Source organism: Ahaetulla prasina, chromosome 17 (genome assembly GCF_028640845.1).
Source record: "Ahaetulla prasina isolate Xishuangbanna chromosome 17, ASM2864084v1, whole genome shotgun sequence".
NCBI classification, from domain to species: Eukaryota; Metazoa; Chordata; class Lepidosauria; order Squamata; family Colubridae; genus Ahaetulla; species Ahaetulla prasina.
Window position 1 is genome coordinate 5844218 of NC_080555.1, and position 25014 is coordinate 5869231.

At 44.8% G+C, this 25014-nt stretch overlaps 1 protein-coding gene across 11 annotated transcripts in view; it reads right to left on the bottom strand.

Annotated features, from left to right (window-relative positions):
• LOC131186724 (serine/threonine-protein kinase MARK2) overlaps positions 1-25014 on the bottom strand; it is a 121087-nt gene that overhangs the window by 37377 nt on the left and 58696 nt on the right. For 8 of the 11 annotated variants that reach the window (XM_058160601.1, XM_058160600.1, XM_058160599.1 and 5 more), the window contains exons 2-5: positions 6303-6482; positions 3802-3855; positions 2559-2607; positions 1343-1408 (exon numbers count right to left, since the gene is read on the bottom strand). In XM_058160601.1, coding sequence (XP_058016584.1) covers positions 1343-1408; positions 2559-2607; positions 3802-3855; positions 6303-6482 — 349 coding nt within the window. Of the gene's footprint in view, positions 1-1342; positions 1409-2558; positions 2608-3801; positions 3856-5691; positions 5842-6302; positions 6483-9331; positions 9429-14480; positions 15237-25014 lie in introns of those variants that run through there. The other 3 variants (XM_058160593.1, XM_058160597.1, XM_058160602.1) reach the window with 3 other exon arrangements.

The window sequence follows — 25014 nt, forward strand, 5'->3', positions numbered from 1 at the left end:
TTTGATCAGGTGAATACCGCAACAGTTGTAAATTTGAAAAACGGTCGTAAGTCACTTTTTTTCAGTGCAGTTTTAACTTTGGTCACCAACCGCACTGTTGTAGGTCGAGGGCTACCTGTACATGCATTTCTTTAATTTTGTTAAATATTATTAAGTAATTATAAAGAATCAGGCTAGGCATAAACCCCAGCTAACTGCATTAGGGCTTAAACTGTATTCCTATTCATCTTCTCATCCTTCCCATTACCTATCTCCTCCCACTTATGACTATAACCTTGTTGCTTGTATCTTTACAATTATATTGTTTTATTTAGTTTCCTAGTATGATTTGATTGCTTAGTTGTACCCTGTGACTATCATTAAGTGTTGTACATTACACATCTTGATGAACATATTTTTCTTTTATGTACACTGAGAGCATATGCACCAAAGACAAATTCCTTGGGTGTCCAATCACACTTGGCCAATAAAAAATTCTGTTCTATTCTATTCTATTCTATTCTATTCTATTCTATTCTATTCTATTCTATTCTATTCTATTCTATTCTATTCTATTCTATTCTATTCTATTCTATCTCCAATTTTCCTTCCTTCCTTCCTGCCATTACAAAAGGGCCTCTGTGGCTCAGACTGCTAAGACAGTCTGTTATTAACAGCAGCTGCTTGCAATTACTGCAGGTTCAAGTCCCACCAGGCCCAAGGTTAACTCAGCCTTCCATCCTTTATAAGGTAGGTGAAATGAGGACCCAGATTGTTGGGGGCAATAAGTTGACTTTGTATATAAATATACAAATGGGATGAAGATAAATAGGGCGGCTTTGTATATAAATATATAAAAATATATACAAATATATAAATATAAATATACAAATAGGATGTAAGCCGCCCTGAGTCTTCAGAGAAGGGCGGGATATAAATGCAAAAAAATAAATAAATTACGCTGCTAAACAACTAATTCCCACATCGCTGTCAAGCTATTTACTAAGACTGTATTACTATTATTCTTCTCATCCTTCCTATTACCTATCTCCTTTTCTACTTATGACTATAACCTTGTTGCTTGTATCATTACAATTATACTGTTTTATTTAGTTTCCTAGTATGATTTGATTGCTTATTTGTACCCTGTGATTATCACTAAATGTTGTATCTTTTATTCTTGAAGAATGTATTTTATTCTCCTTATGTCCACTGAGAGCGTATGCACCAAAGACAAATTCCTTGCGTGTCCAATCACACTTGGCCAATAAAGAATTCTATTCTATTCTCAAGTGGGATCTTTGCAAATCCCACCATCAGATTCCTGGAATTTGGAACTGGGAGGGAAGCAACACGCACTCACCTCCGCTGGCATACTCCATGACGAGGTACAGCGTCTTATCCGTCTCTATGACTTCAAATAATTTAACTGAAAGGCGAAAAGAGGGAGAGAAATAGCGTGAGATTAGAAACACCTGGCCAAAGAAAGCAAGCGGACACATCTGGCTCAGGAAGAAAAGAGGAAACGCAGCTGCAGGTTAAGAGGAGGCTATTACAGCCAGTCCTCGACTTACGACTACAACTGACCCCTCCCAACATTTCCATCGCTAAGCGAGACGTAAGTTAAACTTGTCCCATTTTACGACCTTCCTTGCCACGGTTGTTAAGGGAATCACAGCCGTTGTTAAGCGAATCTGGCTTCCCCCTGGACAGAAGGTCGCAAAAAGAGGGTCACGTGATGCAGCAAGGAGTCCGTTGCCAAGCGTCTGAATTCTGATCACATGATCATGGGAACTCTCCATATATCTACTGAACAAAACTCCGCATTGGCGACAGGAAGGGCATCCAGCAATAAACACCCTGCTAGCTCCATTCAGTTGCCCAGAGTTCACCCCGCAAGGGATTATGGGGTCATTAAAAGAAGATGGAATTCGCCAATGGTTGTTAAGTGTGAAAAATGGCGGTAAGCCACATTTTCCAGCGCGGTTGTAACTCTGAATGGTCACTAAATGAACGGTTGTAAGTCGAGGACTACTGGTGGTCAACCCATGATGGGTTGGCCAGGGTGAGTTGTCCTAGAGACCCTCCTGAATCCTCCCCCCCAGAAAAAAAATTATTTGCAACCTTCCCAGCTGGCTTCTGACAAGCAAAATTGCTTGTGTCACTCCCGTGGTCGCTAAATGAATTGCCGTTAAGGCGAGGACGACCTGTACTTGGTGAATGGCACTGCCAGAGGGAGGAGTGGAAGCCCCCAACTCCGGAGGCTCCCGGAGCCATGAGAAGGTGGGGGTTTCCTACAACCACGTCGCAGAATTCAACGGTTTTCAGGATCGGGATAGGATGCTGCCAAAGGGGACAAGGAGCATCCAATTCCCAGATGCGCGGGAAACGAACTTTCTCAAGCTCCAGGCAGCAAAGGCAGATGTTGAGAGCAACCGAAAGGCTGGGGCGATGCTTGATAGGCCAGGCTCATCTGCTGCTGGCCACCACAACAGGCAGATAAGGAAGAGCAACAGCTGGAAGGGAGGAAGGAACAAGAGGGGGAACCACACACACACCCCCCGGTCTGGCATTCTCACCTATATTCGGGTGATTCAGAACCTTCATTATTCGCACTTCCCGGAAGAGCTGGAGGAAAGAAGGAGGAGGAGACAAAGTAAAAGGGAGAGTTACTTGCAGGACTGTAATGGCTGTCCTCTCTTTTATCTGGAAGCAGCTTTCCCCATATACACACACACACACACACACACACACACACACACACACACACACACACACACACACACACACACACACACACACGGGCCTCTGGTGGCTCAGCAGACTAAGTCTGTCTGTTATTAACACAGCTGCTTGCAACTACTGCAAGTTCAAGTCCCACCAGGCCCAAGGTTGACTCAGCCTTCCATCCTTTATAAGGTAGGTAAAATGAGGACCCAGATTGTTGGGGGCAATAAAAGTTGACTTTGTATATAATATACAAATGGATGAAGACTATTGCTTAACACAGTGTAAGCCGCCCTGAGTCTTCGGAGAAGGGCGGGATATAAATTCAAATAATAATAAAAAAAAACCACACACTCTATCATGGGGCCTTCTGGGTATACTGGAACTGCAATTCCCAGAATTCCCCTCTTGGCACCAAAACTCATGGGATGGAGGGACTTTGCAGAATGCTGGCTGGGGGATTCTGGGAGCTGAAGCCAACCTCTTTTAAAGCAAGCTGGCTGGGGGATTCTGGGAACTGAAGTCCAGACACCTAAGTTGCTAAGTTTGAGAAACACTGAGCTAGATTGTTGTGCTCACTGGATTAAGCCTTTTTAATCTGCAATTTAATTTGTGGAGGCCCCAAAAGCAAGGCAACTGTGCCTGCAAAGAAGGGAAAGGAAGGTTGTCGGGATGTGGACCAACAAATCCCAGCGTCCTCCACTAGCTGAGGCTCATGAGAACCAGAAGAAGGTCTCAAGTTTTGTACTGTCCTGAAACCTCTTATCAGGGATGCCAACTATATACACCCCGCCCCACCCCTGTACATTTGGCATCGCTTTGTAGACAAAAGCGAAGGTTTCCCTTGCATTTTTCTTCCAATTATTCCAATCCGGGACATCTTTCAGGCCTGCCTTCTCAGCTTTTCCACCAACTGCAAGCCATCCTTCTCTGACATCAGGGACTCTCAGCCAATCGCTGCTAAAGGCTCCGCCCCCCCTCCCCGACGCCGTTAGAAAGAAAAGCGAGATTAAAAAGCCAGCCATTTCGCACAGGGCCCACACCGAAGGAAATAACGACACTGCAAATCCGTAAAGCCGGAAAAAACCCTCTTACCTTCTGTAAGCTGGAGGAATTCAACTGCGTCTTGTCGATTATTTTCACAGCCACCTGAATGAGAAGACAACATGAAAATGTCACAGACAAGATAATGGCGGTTTGCCCCATCTGGGTGTGTCTAAGGCTCCGCAAAACAACATGAGTTTCCTGGCTACTCTAGGAAAAAAAAAGTTAATAGGGAAGCCCCATTTCTAAAGACAGGTAAAATTTGACTTTCAGCGCCAACAGCTACATTAGAATTACCTTCCCTGGGTTTTGTTTTTGTTTTTGGGATGAAATTTAGAAAAACTGGAAGTGGTTGCTAGATTGACGGCAGATACCCCCATCCAGCCCCCCCATTTCTCTACCCACCCATCCTTTTGGTTATCATACTGATGTATTTATTCTCATTGTGTTTCTTTGCCATTGCTTATTTTATTGTTCTTTTAGTTTACTTCTGTTGTTTGCACTCCTTTTCTTTCTTTCTTTCTTTCTTTCTTTCTTTCTTTCTTTCTTTCTTTCTTTCTTTCTTTCTTTCTTTCTTTCTGTCTGTCTGTCTGTCTGTCTGTCTGTCTGCAACCCAACAAGACAGACCGAGACTTCAGAGGATAATTAGAACTGCAGAAAAAACCATGGCTACCAACCTGCCTTCCATTGAGGACCTTTATACTGCACGAGTCAAAAAGAGGGCTGGGAAAATATCTACAGACCTCTCGTATCCTGGATATAAACTGTTTTAACTCCCACCCTCAAAACGACATTATAGAGCACTGCACACCAGAACAACTAGACACAAGAACAGTTTTTTTCTGAACGCCATCACTCTGCTAAACAAATAATTCCCTCAATACTGTCAAACTATTTACTAAATCTGCACCACTATTAATTTTCTTATCGTTCCCATCACCCATCTCCTTCCACTTATGACTGCATGACTGTAATCTTGTTCCTGGTATCCTTACGATTTATATTGACTGTTTCCTAACATGATTTGATTGCTTATTTGTACCCTATAACTATAATTAAGTGTTGTATCTTATGATTCATGACGAATGTATCTTTTCTTTTTATATACACTGAGAGCATATGCACCAAGACAAATTCCTTCTGTATCCAATCACACTTGGCCAGTAACGCATTGCATCGCATTGCATTCTATCTCTATCTATGTCGGTCTGTCTCTCTCTGTCTCTCTATCTTCCTTGTATCATCTAATATCTATCTATCTATCTATCTATCTATCTATCTATCTATCTATCTATCTATCTATCTATCTATCTATCTATGTCTATCTATGTCTGTCTGTTTATCTATCTATCTGTATCTATCTCGGTCTGTGTCTCTATCTCTCTGTCTGTCTGTCTTCTATCTATCATCTATCTATTTATCTCTGTCTGTCTGTCTGACTGTCTATCTTTGTCTCTCTCTGTCTCTGTCTTCTATTTATCATCTATATATTTATCTCTCTCTGTCTCTGTCTCTCTCTCTGGTTTAGAGTAACTCCATTGTGAGATAGGGAGCAAATACAGATAGTCCTCGACTTACAACGGTTCATTTAACGACTGTTCAAAGTTACAGCGGGACTGAAAAAAGTGACTTAGGACCGTTTTTCACAGTTACGCTCTTTGAAACATCCCCGTGGTCATGTGATTAAAATTCAGCTGCTTGGTAACTGAAGTGAGGGATTTGTTAAGTGAATTTTGCCCCTTTTTACGACCCTCCTTGCCACAGTTGTCAAGCAAGTCCCTGCAGTTATTAAGTTAGTGACGTTTCCTTCCTTCGTTCCCCATGAAATGTCCTTCGTCCTCTGCAAGAGAACCACCAAGCTCAGAGAGCATCAACTCCACCATAGTCCTCCTCCTCCTCCTCTCTGCAAACCCCACTCTCTTCTATCACTGATGATGTTACCTAGTTGGGTCATGAAACGTCTGCAAGAAAACCACCAAGCTCAGAGAGCACCAAGAACCGCACAGTTCTTCTCCTCCTCCTCCTCCTCTTCTTCTCTCTCTCCCTCCCTTCTAGCACTGATGATGTTAGCTAGTTGGGTCATGAAACATCTGCAAAAAAACCACCAAGCTCAGAGAGTGCCAAGGACCATACAATTCTCCTCCTCCTTCCCCCTTCTAGCACTGACGATGTTCCCTAGTTGGGTCATGAAACGTCTGCAAGAAAACCACCAAGCTCAGAGAGCACTAAAGACCCCACAGTTCAACCCTGAACTACAAATATTCCCCCCCTTATTGGTCCCTCACTGGCTCTGCCATTTCTACAAAGCTGAAAGGCCCATGAAAAAAATATGTGTGTATATCAGCCGAGGCGCGGGTGCGAAAGTATGCTCCAATTTGTCTGAGAAACCGAAGCGGAGTCCTCCGCTCGTGAAAATCACCAACGTTCTCGTTGGCGAAAGCCTGAACAAACACACGGAGGGGGTTCAACGTGCCCAGACTTCTTCGCACGAGCAAGTCAGGTCTCACACTTCTTCCAGCTTCTCTGGGGATGCCCCCCCCTCCACCCCTCACCTCTTTCCCCGTCAAGACGTGACGCGCCAGCTTGACTTTGGCAAAATTGCCCTTGCCGATGGTCTTCAGCAGGCGGTAGTTCCCGATGTGGGGCTGCTCGTCGGCGGAGGTTGCAGGGATGCGGCCTCGAAGCATGTTGGACTTGGCGCTGGGCTTGGAGTCTGGGTGTCCCAAGGCCGGCTGAAGAGACGGAAGGGGAAGGGAGGGGAAAAAGAGAGAGAAAGAAAAAAAAAAAAGAATTGAGATAAGTCCGCTTTTATGCCACTCTGGTCTGCAATACAGACAGTCCTCGACTTACAGCTACAATGGAGCCCGACCTTTCTACTGTTAGAGCCAGACAAGTGGTTAAGGAAGTTTCGCCCCGCTTGACCACCTCGGCTTGCCCGGTTGTTAAGTGAAATCCCTGCAACTGGTTAAGTTCATTTGTCTCCAGAAGTCGTGAACGCTCCAACAGTGGGAGTTTTTAAAGAAGAGATTGGATAGCGATTTGTCTGAAGTGGTGTAGGGTTTCCTGCCTAAGCAGGGGGTTGGGCTAGAAGACCTCCAAGGTCCCTTCCAATTCTTCCCTTCCCTTCCCTTCCCTCCTTCCGGAAAAGGTTTCTAAGAAGAGACTGGACAGCCATTTGCCTGAAATGGAAAAGGGTTTCCTGCCTGAGCAGCGGGTTGGACTAGAAGACCTCCAAGGTCCCTTCCAACTCTTGTTTATTCTAATTCTAGTCACACGGTTTTTAAGCGAATCTGGCTTCTCCGTTGACTTTGCTCGTCAGAAGGTCGCAAAGGGGGAATCGTGTGACTACCGGGGTGCTGCGACCGTCATGAATACATGCCAGGTGTGTAGGACTTACCTGTACATCCTTAGAAAGAAGGGTTCGCCCTTTATTTTTTTGGTATCCTGCAAAACTCGGAAACTCTCCAAGTTAAGCGGGCATTTGAGTGGATGGTGGCCGAGTAAAATGGGGGATCTCTGGGTTTGAGGATATTTTCCTTGATGGATTATTCAACATTATAGTGGTGTGGTGGCCTAGAGGTGGAGCTCTGGCCTCACAATCAGGAGGCTGTGAGTTTGATCCTAGGGAGAGGCCGATATTTCTCTCTCTGGGCACGATGAGAATTGCTGAACAAAACTCCGCACTGGCGACAGAAAGGGCATCCGGCCAGCAAACACTCAGCTCCATTCAGATGCCCAGACTCCACCTTGCAAGGGATTATGGGGTCGTTAAAAAGAAGATGATGATTATTCAACATTATGTGGTTAACTATCCAGAATTGATAAGACCGGGGGGGGGGCAGGGGGGTCAAGAGTCAAATGTCGCCCAATAAACGAACACATAAAAAGCTGAGCAGGTGAAGAATCCGAGGGAATGCCTCACCTTGTGGCTGTTTCAACCTGCAGATAAGACCACATCCCGCGTGGAGATCCCAGTTGTGCCTGCCGTATTCTGCTTATCATAGCCTACCCTGATGGTGCCCATTTCGCACAGGGGGAAATGAAGGGTCGAGATCGTGCTGTGTGTCGCGTCGGCACATCAAGAGAGCACAGCTGAGACCCGGGAAGGTTTCATTAAGACAAGAGACAGCAACCAAACGACCACTGCAAGAGACTGGGCAGCCTCCAGGATACGCACTGTCAGGCTTTTCTACCTGTCAACCTTGCGTTAGAAGAGTAACAGAGTTGGAAGGGACCTTAGAGGTCTTCTAGTCCAACCCGCTGCTTAGGCAGGAAACCCTCCACCACTTCAGACAAATGGTTATCCAACATCTCCTTAAAAACGTCTAATGTTGGGGCATTCACAACTTCTGGAGGCAAGCTGTTCTGCTGGTTAATTGTTCTAACTGTCAGGAAATTTCTCCTTAAATTTCTCTTATGTAAGCCTGGAGGACTTCAACTCCCAGAATTCCCCAGCCAGCAAAGCTAAGCTAGCTGGGGAATTCTGGGAGTTGAAGTCCTCCAGGTTTAAAGTTGCTAAGGTTGGAGACCCCTGTTCTAGTCCAATCCCCTGCTCAAGAAGGAAACCCTATCTCATCCCGGACAAATGGCTGTCCAATCTCTTCTTGAAAAACCTTCAGTGTTGGAGCACCCTCAGCTTCTGAAGGTCATCTAGTCCAACCCCCTGCTCAAGCAGGAGATCCTATCCCATTTCAGACAAATGGTTGTCCAGTCCACGTCTTAAAACTGCCAGTGATGGAGCACCCACATTTTCTGGAGGCAAGTCGTTCCACTGGTTCATTGTTGTAAGTGTCAGGAAATTCCTGCTTATTTTTAGATTGCTTCTTCCTTTAATAGGTTTCCACCCATTGGTTCTTGCCCTGCTGTCAGGTGCTTTGGACAATAGCTGGATGCCATATGTCCATACCCTTACTTTAGACCAGCGGTTCTCAACCTGTGGGTGGGGACCCCATTGAGGGTCGAATGACGATTTGCCAGGGGTCGCCTAAGACCATCGGAAAGGTGGGAAGTATACTTGCGAGTCGAAGAATCGCGCTCCAATGGTTGACTCCAGAAGCCAGCTGCAGGCTCTTCAGATCGCTAGCCAATACGGCTTCAGGCACGATAAATTCAAAACGAAAATAATTTTATGGTTGGGGTCGCCACATCGTGGGGAATTGTATTAAAGGGGTCGCCACATCGTGGGGAATTGTATTAAAGGGGTCGCAGCACTATAAAGGTTGAGAACCACTGCTTTAGACCTTCTCCACACCAAAATCCATCCCCAGCGATTGTCCGCCGGGCAACTTATTAGCGCCACGCCCCCTTCGAAAACGGTTCCCAAAAAATATTGGCTTCGGGACACACACACACACACACACACACACACACACACACACACACACACCGGTGACCCCCCTCCCCACACTGCTGTTTTGTGGAAGGAGCCTCACATTTCTCAGTTTCTCAGGCTTACTGAACTGATTGATGAAAGTCAACGTGATTCAGTTCTCGGAGGGAGGGTGGGCGGGCGGACAGCCCTGGTAATTAAGAGGATGAGTATAAATCATATTTTACGACTTCGGCTGTACTTTGCACTCACCCCTGGCTGTGACTGTTGGGCCCGCTCTTTGCCAGAGGAGACCGGTGCTTTGTTAACACCCTGCCGAGCACGTCTAATAAAGGATTATTTGACAGGGGTAGGAGATGATAACAGAGGCAACCGCTAAAGGGGAGGATAAAGAGAGCACCATGGATTTGACAGTCGGTATTTCAGGATAGCAACGGGTTGTTTAAAAAAAAACACCAAGCTATACAGTAGTTTTCTGACCAGTCCTGGTTATAACGGAGCCTGAAGATCATCTACACCCTGTGGATAGGGTTTTTTTCCAATTGTTATTAAACTGGGAACAGCTAGGTTGTTTTTTTTTATTATGGGGGGTGGGGGATTATGCAGGGATGAATAGAGATTCGAACTGCCGGCAGTCGGCAGAATTAGCTTGCAATACTCCATTCTACCAATAGAATGGAATGGTAATAGAATAGAATACAGAATAGAATAGAAGGTAAAATATAGAATAGAATAGAGTTGAATTGAATTGAATAGAACAGAAAGTAAAATATAGAATAGAATGTAAAATATAGAATAGAATAGTTAAATAGAATAGAATAGGATAGAATGTAAAATATAGAATAGGATAGAATGTAAAATATAGAATAGAATAGTTGAATAGAATAGAATGTAAAATATAGAATAGAATGTAAAATATAGAATAGAATAGAATGTAAAATATAGAATAGAATAGTTGAATAGAATAGAATGTAAAATATAGAATAGAATAGTTAAATAGAATAGGATAGAATATAAAATATAGAATAGAATGTAAAATATAGAATAGAATAGAATGTAAAATATAGAATAGAATAGAATAGTTAAATAGAATAGAATAGGATAGAATGTAAAATATAGAACAGAATGTAAAATATAGAATAGAATATAGATCTGGAGATCTCTGGGTGGCCAGCAGGATGGCAATGAGGGCAACAGCCTTTCTTAGCACATTCTGTCCATGCCATACCCACAGATACAGGTAGCCCTTGACTTACAACAGTTCATTTAGTGACCGTTCAAACTTACGCCACCCCTGAAAAAGAGTGACTTGTGACCATTTTTCAACCTTATGACCACTGCAGCGTCCCCACGGTCACCTGACCAAAACTCAGAGGCTTGCTGACGGACTCATATTTATGACGGTCGCAGAATCCCGGGTGGGGTGTCATATAAATCCCCTTTTTTCATGACCGTCCGACAAGCCAGGTCAATGGGGGAAGCCAGATTCACTTAACAACCCTGTGGCTAACTTAACAATTGCCGTGACTGACTTAACAAGAGTGGCAAGAAAATGGGGGCAAAAACTCACCTAAAGAAATGTCTCACTTAGCAACAGAAATCTGGGGGGGCTGGATGGTGGTCGTAAGTCGAGGACTTACCTGTATTCCATTTCTGGATTTGGAACACACTTCCTGAATAACTACGAAAGCCTAATACAAGCCTTGCTACTTTGAGAGAGACGGTACAACTTTTCCCCTAAGAGTCACTTCTACCACGATAATACATTTAAAAAATGTTTCTGCCCTAGCACAAATGAATTATCAATGAATAAAACATGAAATCCATTATCTCTGGCAAAACCTTGAGCCATCAAGTACCGACAGAGGCTAGAAGATGGGAGCCACGTAGCTTGTTTCCAGACGTTCATACAATACAGCTTTTCTTTCTCTCCAGCTCTTCTGGAAACCAAGTTAGAGAAGCAGAAGTTTAACGGAACCAAACGGTTGGAAGGGACCCTGGAGGTCTTCTAGTCCAACCCCTTTTGCTCAAGCGGGAAACCCTATGCAGGTAATCCTCCGCTTGCGTCCACCGTTGAGCCCGGGATTTAGGTTACTAAGTGAGAAGCTTGCTAAGTGAAGTCTGTCCCATTCGACGACTTTTCTCGCCGCGTTTGTTCAGCTGAATCGCTCCAGTTGTTGTTCACTTAGTGACCCGGTTGTTAAGCGAATCTGGCTTCCCAGATTGATTTTGACTGGTCGGCCAAGGGAATGGTGTGACCCACCCGGGAACACGGCAAGCGGTCGTAAATGCGAGTCAGTTGTGGCAAGGAAAGCCGTAGAATGGGGCAAAACTCAGTTAACGAATTTCGCCCTGAACGACATAAATTCTGGGTTCAATGGTGGGTCGTAAGGGGTGGACAACCTGTATGGAAAATGTTCATGGTTGGTCGGAGCCAGCTAATAAATGTTTGGGTGATGCATAGCAAGATAACCATTTGTCTGAAGTAGTGTAGGGTTTCCTGCCTAAGCAGGGGGTTGGAGTAGAAGACCTCCGGGGTCCCTTCCAGTTCTCTTATTATTCTATTCTATTCTATTCTATTCTATTCTATTCTATTCTATTCTATTCTATTCTATTCTATTCTATTCTATTCTATTCTATTCTATTCTATTCCTTTACAGAGCTTGGTCAAACGTCAATATTTTGCTATCCTGTTTCCCCGAAAATAAGACCCAACCGTAAAATGTCCTAGCATGATTTTTCAGGATGCTCGTAAGAGAAGCCCTACCCCCCAGAATAAGCCCCAGTTAAGATGGTCAGCCAGATGGGTGCATTTAGTACCGTAGTTTTCCCCAAAAATAAGACCTAACCAGAAAATAAGCCCTAATGCATGTTTTAAAGCAAAAATTAATATAAGATTACCGTCTTATTTTCGGTAACATACACAACAACAAATTCTTCAGGCTTTTTTTAGAAGTTTAAAGAGGGGGGAGGGAGTTTTATTTTATCGCGAGACAGCTAACGTTGGAATATATGAAGAGATAAATAAACCATCGAGTTAAAAGATCACTTTAAAAAAAACGAGAGTGCAAAGCCCACAGGTCTTAAGTAAGTGAAACACACCAGCAGTGGTTATGCCGACAAGCAAACGCAAGGCCAAAATGGCTGGGAAAGGCAGGCTGTGTTATTGCAAAGCAAAGGGCTGGGACACGCCGGCAGCGGGAACACAGGCGGAAATTGTGTTAGTGAGATTAGCGTTAATGTCATTTCTTGCCTGTGGGCTCATCCAGCAAAGGAAAACGGCGAAACCGAGAACGGAAGAAGAAGAAGGATCAGCGATGGTCAGGGACCGCTGACTGAGCTCCCTGGCCACTTAATACAGGTGATCCTCGACTTACGACCACGATCGCGCCCAACATTTCTGCGGCTAAGCAAGACAGTGGATTCTGCCCCGTTTTCTTGCCACCCTCGTGAATCACAGCGGTCGTTAAGGTAGTAACACTACACTATAAAAGCCGATGATTACACTGTAAATTCCTTTCTTAACTCCCATTTCGTGATTCACACTGTTTGGAAAAGGCCAGGGCAACAACGCCTTCCTTCCAGCGTCGGCAAAACACTTGTCGCCCTCCACTTAACAACCGATCGTTTAGTGACCGTCTGAAGTCACAACGGCACCGATCAACGTGACTCAGGACCGTTTTCCCACACTTATAACCGCGGTGCGAAATCTCCCTGGTCGCGTGATCAAAATTCAAACGCTTTTTGGCAACCGACTCATATTTATGATGGTTTGGGGCAGCGGCAGTATCCCTGGGGGATCAGGGGGATCCTCTCCTGACAAGCCAAGCCAGATTCACTTAACAAACCAGGTTACTAACCGAACAACGGCAACGGTTCACTGAACAACGGCGGCCAGTAAAAATGTGGCAAAGCTCCCTTGAATAATGACTCGCTTTCGGGCTCAAATTATGACGGCCGTTAAGTTGAGGACTGCCTAGTAGCGTTTACGAGGATTATCTTTATCCTATTATGGACAGTTTCCGGCCGGGAGCAGAGAAACGATTCTCTCTTTGGCTTTTCAAAGCCGCCACTCCTTTTGGATGATGCCGAAAGGCGTCGTCCCCCTTTTCGAAGGGTGATTCAGACGAACTCAAAAAAATAAAAATAAAAAAATAAAATAAAGAAATCGCGACTCCTAAGGAATGACGACTTCTTCCCGCCCCATTTCCACCTCAAAGGAACAAGCCAGAAGGGTTAAGGTTGGTCTTCAAGCAGGAAACGCATCCGCGAGGAGCCCACGGATCTTCTGTTTCACCGCTTTGAAAAGCCCCGAGAGATCAACTTACACCTGCCAGAACTGGGCGAGGCCCGAGCAGAGATTTCCAACTTTTCTGGTCTCGCTCCAGATCTGTTGGGGTCGGTTGCCCCATGTGGGCTAGCGGGGGGCCTTGGGGTTCAGCAACATGGGGAGGGGGACACACGTCCTCTGGGTGACCCGCCTGAGGGTTTTAGGCCGTTTTAGGAGACGGCGATCCGTTGGTTGGCCAACGAGCGATGGGTTGCTTTTGAAAGCAACCGCCTCTCCCCAATATCCGAGGATTATTTAAAAAAAAAAAAAAAAAAGCAACGAGGCCTTTGAGGTCTCTTTTTTGGACTTTAATGACTCTTTCTTGGAGCCAAGGGGGAAAAAAAATGAGGCCCTGGGAATAAAGAGATTTTTCCCCCCCTTTCTGCCTAACAAATGGTGAATTTCTCTTTCTACTTCCGGTGCTGAAAAGATAATTCTCCCTCCCCCCTCCCAAAAAAAAATCTAACTGGGGGATATGCTCACAGGAAAAAAAAATGTCCATCAAGCGATTGAAACAAATTAATCCGTGGGGATTTTTATTATTTTTTTAAAAAAGAAAGAACTCACGGAGCTGAAGTCCGATGCTAGGTCCCCGAAAGGTAATTTTCGCTAGAAATTTTTTTTTTCCATTTGGTTGTTTAAAACAAACGAATGGATCTCGCCACAGCCCCCTTCCCAAATCACAATTCCCTGGAGGGGACTCAGGCGATGGATCATATGAAGTTCCTCAAAGAAATAAGACTTGTATTTAGCTTCTTCCTCACTCCGTTCCACCTACAGCGGAAGAAGAGACGGAACACCAGAAGAGGAAGAGGAAGCAAAAACTTTCCCAGGCTCCAATCATTCCAGTTTGCTCCTCTTTTAGCAAGTTTTAAAATCTTTTGAGATTGAACCCTCCAGAGAGAGCAAGATTCAGAGATGGGATGAGCTGGAGACCCCTTAAGCTAACCAGCCCCGAAGGCATTGAAGAAAGCAAGCAAAGGCAGATTCCTATAAAGGACTTGAGGAGGACCCTACCCCAAATTCTAAAACAGAAGCCCATGTAAGGGTTGCAAATAACTCGAGACTTACTACTCCCATTGTCACTCGGTATCCGTTTTCTCCGCTCATTAAAGACCGTCTCGTCTGCCCTTCGCCCACGGCAGCCTCTCGGCCTGCCACCGCCTCTTTGGTGCCCCGTTGCCAGCCGGAGAGAGGTTGCCAGCTGGATGGGGAAGAGGGTCTGTTTCTCACTGATCCATGGAAAACCAAGACAGTCAGATGTCACAGATTCCCTTCGGGCCTCGGTGGTGTTCGGATGCCCGGTGAAGCAATGCTCAAAACGGCGCTCAAAAGCCCAGGCTGCCCCGTGGGAACGACGGCCTTTGCCAACGCATTACGACTTCCGTGGGCTGCTGGCCCCCGGAGCACCACCTTCTCCAAGGAGCAAAGTACAACCGCAGCAGCAGCCCTGAGGGAGGAAGTGTTTGGCCTTCCTCATCCAACCGGTGCGGAGTCTCCACCTCCGATACCTGAGCTGAGCTGCAGCTCGACGGCGGAGCGAGCCCTTTCGCAACTTCTGCAAGCCGTCAGCCGAGGCGAATTACACCTGGGCCGCTTGGCAAGTCCGCGGGAGTTTTTCAGTTAAGTTGGAGAGGAAAGGGGGGGGTGGGGGGAAGGGGAAGAAGAAGAAGAAGAAAGACAAAACGAGCCGTCGGTAAATGTGAAAATAATCCTTCCCCTTCAAGACTGCTAGAAAGAGGACCGGGCAGGACTCCCGGAGGAGATGCGCATCCAGGAGAAACCGGACGGGCGACGGGTTCCTCCGCGCCCTGGAGGAGAAAGGGAAATGGAGGCGAAACCTGCTTTTCAGGGGAGGAGAAAGATGGAACTTGGGAGGGTGTCAGGTTCTCCCCCACAGGAAGGAGCCTGCCCCACCCAGGCAAAAGGCAGGCAGGCCTTTGTGAAGTGTGGGACGGGGGGGGGGGGGGGGAGAGAGAGAGAGAGAGAGAGGGAAAGAGACAGGAACAATGACGTTACCCCTTTGACCTGCCATCAGGTGATCTGGAGCGCTGACGGAGCCAGTCGCTTTGCTTTGCTGCTGCTGCTGCTGAGCCCAGGCAGCAACCTGCTGAATGGGAGATTTGGTTTGTTTTTTTGAGATAAGGGAGTGCCAAGTGGGAAGGAGGGGAGGGAGGGAGAGAAAGGGACAGAAAGAGAGGGAGAGAGGGAGAGAGAGGGAGGGAGGGAGGGAGAGAAAGGGACGGAGAGTAAGAGAGGGAAGGAGGGAAAGGGAGAGGCGAGGGAGAGAAGGGGAGGGAGGGAGAGAAAGGGACAGAAAGAGAGGAGAGAGAGGAGGAGGGAGAGAAAGGGACGGAGAGTAAGAGAGGGAGGGAGGGAAAGGGAGAGGAGAGGGAGAGAAGGGGAGGGAGGGAGAGAAAGGGACAGAAAGAGAGGGAGAGAGGGAGAGAGGGAGGAGGAGGAGAAAGGGACAGAAAGAGAGTGAGAGAGGGAGAGAGAGGGAGGAGGGAGGAGAGAGAAAGGATGGAGAGTAAGAGAGGGAGGAGGGAAAGGAGGAGAGGAGAGAAGGGGAGGGAGGGAGGAAGGGACAGAAAGAGAGAGAGGAGGAGAGAAAGGGACGAGAGTAAGAGAGGGAGGAGGGAAAGTGAGAGGAGGAGAGAAAGGGAGAGAGAGGAGGGAGAGAGAAAGGATGGAGAGTAAGAGAGGAGGAGGAAAGGGAGAGGGAGAGAAGAGAGAGAGAGGGAGGGAGGAAAGGGAGAGAGAGAGGGAGAGAAGGGGAGGGAGGGAGAGAAAGGGACAGAAAGAGAGGGAGAGAGGGAGAGAGAGGAGGAGGGAGGAGGAGAGAAAGGGAGGGAGAGAAGAGAGGGAAGGAGGGAAAGGGAGGCGAGGGAGAGAAGGGAGGAGGGAGAGAAAGGGACAGAAAGAGAGGGAGAGAGAGAGAGAGGGAGGCAGGGAGGGAGAGAAAGGGACGGAGAGTAAGAGAGGGAGGAAGGGAAAGGGAGAGGGAGAGAAGAGAGAGAGAGGGAGGAGAGAAAGGGAGAGAGAGGAGAGAAGGGGAGGAGGGAGAGAAAGGGACAGAAAGAGAGGAGAGAGGAGAGAGAGGAGGGAGGAGGGAGAGAGAGGAGGGAGAGAAGAGAGGGAAGGAGGGAAAGGGAGGCGAGGGAGAGAAGGGAGGAGGGAGAGAAAGGGACAGAAAGAGAGGGAGAGAGGAGAGAGAGAGAGGGAGGCAGGAGGGAGAGAAAGGACGGAGAGTAAGAGAGGGAGGGAAAGGGACAGAAAGGGAGGGAGAGACAGAAAGGGATGGAGAGTAAGAGAGGGAGGGAGGGAAAGGGACAGACAGGGAGAGGGAGGGAGGGAAAGAAAGGGAGGGAGAGTAAGAGAGGGAGGGAGAGAAAGAAAGGGAGAGGAAGAGAAAGAGAGAGAGGGAGAGGGACAGAAAGAGAGTGAGAGAGAGAGAGAGGGAGGGAGGGAGGGTAGGGGGAGGCAGACCTTTGCCAATAAAAGAGAATATTTGTAGCTCAGAGTTGAACTGCAGGGCTCATTTGTGCTCTTGAGCTTGGATATTTTTTGCAGACATTTCATTATCCAACTAGGTAACATCATCAGCGCCAGTAGGAAATGGGGTTTGTGGTGATGGAGGGGGAAGAGGGGAAAGGAGGGGAGGAAGGGGGGGGGAGGAGAGGAGGAGGAGGAAGGGAAAGGAGGAGGAGAACTGTAGAGTCCTTGGTGCTCTCTGAGCTTGGTTGTTTTCTTGCAGACGTTTCATGACCTAACTAGATAATGTCATCAGTGCTACAAGGGAATGGGGTTGGCAGAGAAGACGGAGGTGGCACAAAAGAGGAAGAGGAAGAAGGACTGTGGGGCTCCTTGGTGTTCTCTGAGCTTGGTAGCTCTCTCACAAACTCACTTTACAAACGTTTCACTTAGCCACAAAAACTTTGGGCTCAACTGCGGTCGTAAGTCGAGGACTACCTGCAGCGATGTTTCGGTAGGTTTATGAAGTGCCAGCGAAAGATCAACGAAGAGCATCCCTCCCTTGATTCCGCATCGCTTTCACCTCCTCGGAAAGGGGATACGGGCTGGCCAAGCTTTAAGTTGGTCAACGAACGGTCGCAAAACGAGGACTACCTGTACTCCCGATTTTTCTTTCTTTTTTTTTTTTAAAAAAAAATTTGTTTCAGCCTTCTGGCTTCAGAGACTTCATGAAGCATCGCAACCACCTCTCCACGGGAACAAGGGACACAAAAAAGGCAACACACACACACACACACACACACACAGTTTCCCGATCTTTCATCAGCCAAAGCTTCCTGTCCTGCAGCGAGTATCGCACTCGGCCAAGTCCTGGCGCTCTTTCAAAATTCTCGCAGATGAACTAACTTGCTGTGGGTCATCTCTTTCCATGGTCAAGAGGTTCCTGGAGACCCAAATGTGCTGCATAATAAATATCCGGTTATTCTGAAACACTTTTTTGGGGAGGGAGGCGGGGGGGCTTACGAGCATCTCACAGATGCGGTGAGCAGAAACGGCCTTGGGCCAAACAGCTCGTCCAGGGAATTGGGGAAATTCAGACTAATAGCACTCTATAAAGCCTTAGTAAGGCCACACCTAGAATCCTGCATCCAGTTTTGGTCACCACACTATAAAAGAGATGCTGAGACTCTAGAAAGAGTGCAGAGAAGAGCAACCAGGATGATGAGGGGACTGGAGGCTCGAACAGACAATGAACGGTTGCAGGAACTGGACATGGATACTCTAGGGAAGAGAAGGACCAGGGGAGACCTGATAGCAGTCTTCCAATATTTGAGGGGCTGCCGCAAAGAAGAGGGAATCAAGCTAGTTTCCAAGGCACATGAAGGCCAGACAAGGAAGAATGGATGGAAACTGACCAAGGAGAGATTCAACCTGGAAATAAAGAGAAATTTTCTGACAGTGAGAACAATCAACCCATGGAACAGAAGCTGCCTTCAGAAGTTGTGGGAGCTTCATCCCTGGAAGCTTTCGAGAAGTTTTTTCTAGTTTAGTGAAGAGAAGGAGCAGGTGAGATATGATAGCAGTCTTCCAATATTTGAGGGGTGGCCACAGAGTGGAGGAGATCAAGCTATTCTCTAAAGCACCCAAAGGCCAGACAAGGAAGAATGGATGGAAACTGACCAAGGAGAGATTCAACCTAGAAATAAGGAGACATTTTCTGAAAGTGAGAACAATCAACCCAGGAACAGAAGTTGTGGGAGCTTCATCACCGGAGGCTTTCAAGAAGAGACTGGACAGCCATCTGTCCAAAATGATGCCAGGTCTCCTGCTTCGGCAGGGGGTTGGACTAGATGACCTTACAAGGTCCCTTCCAACTCTGTTCATCTCTATAGTTAGCCTAGAAAGGTAGCTTGTTACTAAGCAGCGATGGCACCGGGGTGATTCAGCAAGAGCCGTTTTCAAGAGTCAAATTTTTAACACGACAGGGACCTGCTGCGCGTTCTTTTCACGGGTCCTTATTTTGCAGGAGCCACGAATTACTTCCGATTCCAAGCCAAAAAAAACACCCCCCACATCCAACTTTAGAAACCGATTTTCTAACGCAAGGAGAAAGCTTTCGGGATGAAAACCTCAAAAGCCAAAGCGCAAATGACCTCTGTTTGCATTCGTGCTGATATCCAAAGCAACATCCCTGAGTATAAATAGTTCTCGTCTTACGACCGAAATTCGGCCCAAAATGTCCATTGCTAAGCAAGACAATTGCTAAGTGAATTTTGTTCCAAGTTACGACCTCTCTTGACTCAGTGGTCGGGTGAAACCCTGCAGTTGTTAAGTGAGCCACACACTTGTTAAGCGAATCTGGCTTCCCTGTTGACTCTGCATGTCGGAAGGTCCTAGATCAGGTGTGCCCCAGGACACTGCGACCGTCATAAATACGAGTCAACTGCCAAATGTCTGAATTTTGGTCACGTGACCGGGGAGGGGGGGGGATACAGCAATGGCCATAAGTGTGAAAAACAGTCGTAAGCTGGATTTGCTTAACAGCCGCATTTCACTTAACAACTGCACCGGTTCACTTAACAACCAAGGCAAAAAAAAAAGATTGTAAAAATCTCTCTTGCTTGCTTAGCAACAGAAGCTCTGCTCCCAATTGTGGTCGCAAGTTGAGGACTACCTGTATATTGCAAGACCACAGATCTACCTGGCTCAAAGTCACCTCTAATACTGACAGCCCTTCTTAGTACCTTCCCTAACCCCAAAGGCCAGAAGCCGAAGCTTGGAATCTCCTGCATGTAGGATACAAGCGTTCACCAGCGCAGGAAGTTTCTTTTGGCAAAATGCAATGCAGCTTCTTCACATGACTTCCTCCTTTCCCCCTTCCTCTTCCCTTGCTTCTCCTTCCTTCCTTGTCCTTCTTTCCTTCTCCTCTTCCCCTTTCCTCCCCCTTGATACTCCTTCCTTCCTTCCTTGTCCTCCTTCCTTCCTTCCTTCTTCTTTCCATCTAGCACTTATTTGCCCATATTGAAACCAAGTATAATTCCTCCTTCTTCATTTAATACCTGTAATGATTTTAATTGCAATCTACCTCCTTCAGCATACAAAAGTTCTTTATATGTAATCATTTCCTGTTTCTGTTCTATATTTATATTCTCTATTGCATGTCTAGGGCTCGCCCATGTAGGAATCTTATAATCTAATTTATAGGAATATTTTATTCCAGACCAAAAGAGCACTTCTCAACACATGATTCTTAAAAGCCCTATCCACTTTTTTCCATAAAATAAGTACGCATGCCATCCATATAACAAGTCATAACCTTCTATATTCAAAATTCTTTCCTCTGTTAAGTTAAACCAGTCACTTATTACTGAAAGGGTTACTGCTTCATAATATAGTTTTAAAATTAGGCATTCTTAAACCACCTCTTTCCCGTGAATCCTGTATTATTTTCATTTTAACCTCGCCTTTTTACCCTGCCATATAAATTTATTAATCCCACTCTGCCAATCTTCCAAATTTTTATCCTTTTAATTATAGGTATCATCTGGAACAGAAACAAAATCTAGGTAACACATTCATTTTAATAGCCGCAATCCTTCCCAATAGGGATAACTGCAATTTCTTCCAGCCATTCATATCATTCTGAACTTTTTGCCATAGCAAGTCATAATTATTCTTATAAAGTTTCTTGTTCGATGAGCTAATATAGACCCCTAAATATTTAACCTTTTTTACTACCTCAAATCCTGTCATTTCCTCTAGTTTTTGTTTCTGTTGTATAGACATATTTTTAATTATCACTTTTGTTTTATTCTGATTTATTTTAAATCCTGATACCTTTCCATATTTATCAATTACTTCCAACAAAAATCTACTTGAATTTATAGGATTCATTAACGTAACCACTACATCATCTGCAAAAGCTCTAACTTTGTACTCATATTGTCTAATCTTAATTCCTCTATTTTCATTAATTCTCGTATTTTATCTAATAATGGTTCCAGAGTCAAAACAAACAATAATGGTGATAAGGGACATCCCTGTCTTGTTCCTTTCGCAATCTTAATAACTTCTGTCAAACTACCATTTACTATAATCTGTGCTGTTTGCTCTCCATAAATCGCTTTAATTATTCTAATAAAACAGTCTCCAAATTGCATTTTCTATTAATTTAAATAAAAATCCCAATGCAATCGATCAAAGGCTTTCTCTGCATCCAAAAAATAAGTGCCGCTGAAGTATTCTTCTTCCAAATATTCCAATATATTAATAATCTGTCTAACATTATTCCTCATCTGCCTCCCTTTTATAAAACCAGATTGATCAGTATGAATTCTTTGTTGTAAAACTAACATTAATCTATTTGCTATTATTTTTACAAAATCTTATAATCATTATTTAAAAGTGAAATCGGCCTATAGTTACCAGGTTTAGAGCAGTCTTGCTCCTCTTTCGTATCAGTGAAATAAAAGATGTTTTCCATGACGGGGTATTCCCACCCTAATTGTATCTGATTAAATAATTCTTTAAGTGGGCCTAATATTTCATCCTGTGTTTTTATAATAAGTTGCTGTAAGACCATCTGTACCAGGGTTTTCCCATTTTAATTGTTTAATTGCCTCCACTATTTCTCCAGTAGCTATCGGCGGTTCAGCTCCTCCTCTGTTCTAATGTTAGAATATTCACCTTATAATCTTTCAAATAATCATAAATGTCCCTATCAATATTTTGTCTTTTGCATATAGTGCAGTATAAAATTCTGAGAATGCCTTTTAATTTTATCCTGTTGATATATCTCTTTACCTTTATATTCTATTTTTGTATGACACGTGCTTTCTGTTTCTTCTTTAAATTATATGCCAACCATCTCCCAGGTTTATTTGCATTACAAAAGGTATTATGTTTAGCATATTGTATATTCGTTGCCACCTGGTCTGCCATTAACATATTAAATTGACTCTGTAATATTTTTATAGCCTCTTTAAGTTTATGATCTTGTGGGTTTTGAATTAATAACTGTTGCTTCCTTTGAATTTCTTCTTCCAAATATCTACGCTGCCTTTGTTTATTATTCCTTTGCCTGTTGTCCAAATAAATCAATATCCTCTAATAAACGCTTTGCTCGCTTCCCACACAGTTCCTATAGGTGTCCCTTTGTACATATTAAAATCAAAAAATTCTTTTAACTGTTTCTTACAATAAGTTACATTATCCTCATATCTAAACAGATTTTCATTCAACCTCCATGTTCTACCACATTTATTCCCTTGTAATAATTCCATCCATACTGGGCTATGGTCAGTTAAACACCTCGAAATATCTTCGTTTTCTTCACCCTAGAAAGCAAGTCATTAGAAATTAAAATAAAATCAATGCGTGAAAAGATTGATGCCTATCAGAAAAAAGTAAAATCTCTCTCATCTGGATTCCGTAACCTCCATATATCTCTAAACTCAAAGTCTTCCATCATTTCAAAAAGGATTTTGGTAATTTTGCATGTATAGGTATCTTCTTGGAGGAGGTTCTCTTATCCTTCTTGTATCAATTACTCCATTCCAGTCTCCTAATAAAATAAACGAACTATAATCCCAGAGGGTCAACCTCTCATGTAACATTTTGTAAAACTTTTCTTGTTGCTGATTAGGTGCATAAATACCTATCAACAAAGTCTTTTTGCATCTATCACCAGTTCAATAGCAATAAATCTTCCTTGAATATCTGCCTCAATTAGTTTAGCTGGTATATCCTTCCTGATATATACAACAATTCCATGCTTCTTTTCCAAAGCTGATGCAACAAAATGGTTACCCAATTTTGAATTAATTAAATATTTTTGGTCTGATAATTTTATATGTGTCTCTTGCAAACAAATCACATCATTTTTAAATTGTTTCAAGTAGTGAAATATTTTCCTTCTTTTCTGAGCTGAATTCAAGCCATTAACATTCCATGACAAGATTCTATTTGCCATTACTGGCCTCCTGAAGCTTTGAAGCAGACAACGGAAGCTCCTCCTCCGGTATCTTCCGTCTAGCTCCTCCCACAGCTTCCATAATGGGATCCTGACTTTTACTTTGAGACTGTTGCTCTTCTTTACGCTTAAGGGCTCCTCTTGTCACCCTTTGCTCTTGTGGTTCCTCTAATACTGGCAGCAATAAAGGCTCTTGGGTCACCACGCCTTCTTGAGTCTCTTGAAGTTTTTCTATCACTTCTATTTCGACTTTCAAAACTGTAGAAAGAAAATCCTTTGCCTTTAAAACAGTGTCAATTCTATATCTCCTTCCTTGATAGAATAGTGTCAGTCCAACTGGCACCTCCCATCTGAATTGAATCTGATGTTTTTTAAGTTCTTGTGTAAAAAGCAAATTCTTCCTGTCTCTTAACATCTTTGAAGGAATCTCTTTCAACACCTTCAACTCCTGTTCTCCAATTTTTAAAGTTGTCTGATATGAAACTTGCAGAATTTGATTTCTCATAGTCCTTTTCACAAAATAAACCACAATGTCCCGAGGAAGCTTTCTCTGTCTTGCAATCCAAGAATTAACTCTATATATTTTATCAATTTGGTAAGCTACCTCTTGGGGTCCGCTTCAATAAATTCAGCCAATGCTCCAGCAGGAAACCCTAGGCCATTTCAGACCAATGGCTGTCCAGTCTCTTCTTAAAAACCTGCAGTGTTGGGAGCAGCCACAACTTTTGGAGGCAAGCTGTTCCATTGATTAATTGTTCTACCTTTCAGGAAATTTCTTCTCAGTTCTAGGTTGCTTCTCTCCTTGATTAGTTTCCACCCATTGCTTCTTGTCCTGCCTTCTGGTGCTTTGGAGAATAGCTTGATTCCCTCTTCTTTGGGGCAGCCCCTGAGATACTGGAAGACTGCTATCGTGTCTCCCCTGGTCCTTCTCTTCGCTAAGACTAGCCATGGCCAGTTCCTGCAACCGTTCACTGTATGTTTTAGCCTCCAGTCTCCTAATCATCCTGGTTGTTCTTTTCTGCCCTCTTTCCAGAGTCTCAACATAAATGGAAAATCCAACAGATGGAAACAAAAACTGGAGGTTTATTCCAAGAGCTCAGCACAGGCCCTTCCTCTTCCACTTGGACTCCACAAAAGACCCCCAAGTCTGTAGCTCTACATCCAGGTAGTCCTCGAACGGTTCACTGAGTGACCGTTCAAAAATCAAAACATCGCTGAAAAAAAGTGAATTACGACCGTGTTTCACAGCTACGACCATTGCAGCATACAAACACTGATCTAAATTTGGATGCTTGGCCGGTTCATATTTTACAACGGCTGCAGCATCCCTGGGGGGTCACGTATAAAAATTGAATAAATAATAATAATAATAATCCCCCTTTTGTGACGTTCCGATCAACAAAGTCAGTGGATTCACTTAACCACCGCATTACTCATTTAACAACGCAGTGATCCACTTAACAACTGCGGCAAAAGAAAAGTCGGAAAATGGGCTCAGCTGTTTCGCTTAGCAACGGAGACGGCGGGCTCCACAGTAGCTACCCGATAGCTCGGGATATGTTCCACGATCAGGAATATTTGCAACGGGTACTGTGATGCTTCTTCAGCCTGTTTTTTCCCCCCTGCGAGACACCCCCACAAAGGTTGGGCTTTCGAAAACAAACAGCCTCCCCCCCCCCCCGTAAATCTCTCCCTGCTCCTGGACATACAAGAGGCCTGGCACTGATCTGCAAACCCTGCGCCAGATGGCTGCAGTCAGACGAGGCCTGTCTACGTTCGTGCTGCAAACAGGGACAAGGAGAGGGGGGGGGGGAGCGGGAGGGATGAAAAAAATTGCCTTGAGTATGCTGGCACCAAAGTCTAAAAACCGAACTGGCTTTGCAAATCGGAAAAAAAAAATATCAATTCTGTTTTTGCAATTCCAAAATTCTCACCGCTTCTCAAATTTCTCACCAGTCAACCCGAATTTTACAGAATCGTCCCGGGATTAGATTTATTAGGCTTCTTCTTTCAATTAAAAACCGAGGGCGGGTAGCCCAAGGTGTCTGGTGGTTAAGCGAGAGGCTTGTTAAAAGTGAGCTTTGCTCCGTTTTTACGACTTTTCTGGCCACCGCTGTTAAGCGAATCGCTGCAGTCGTTAAGTCGGAAGCACAGCTGTTA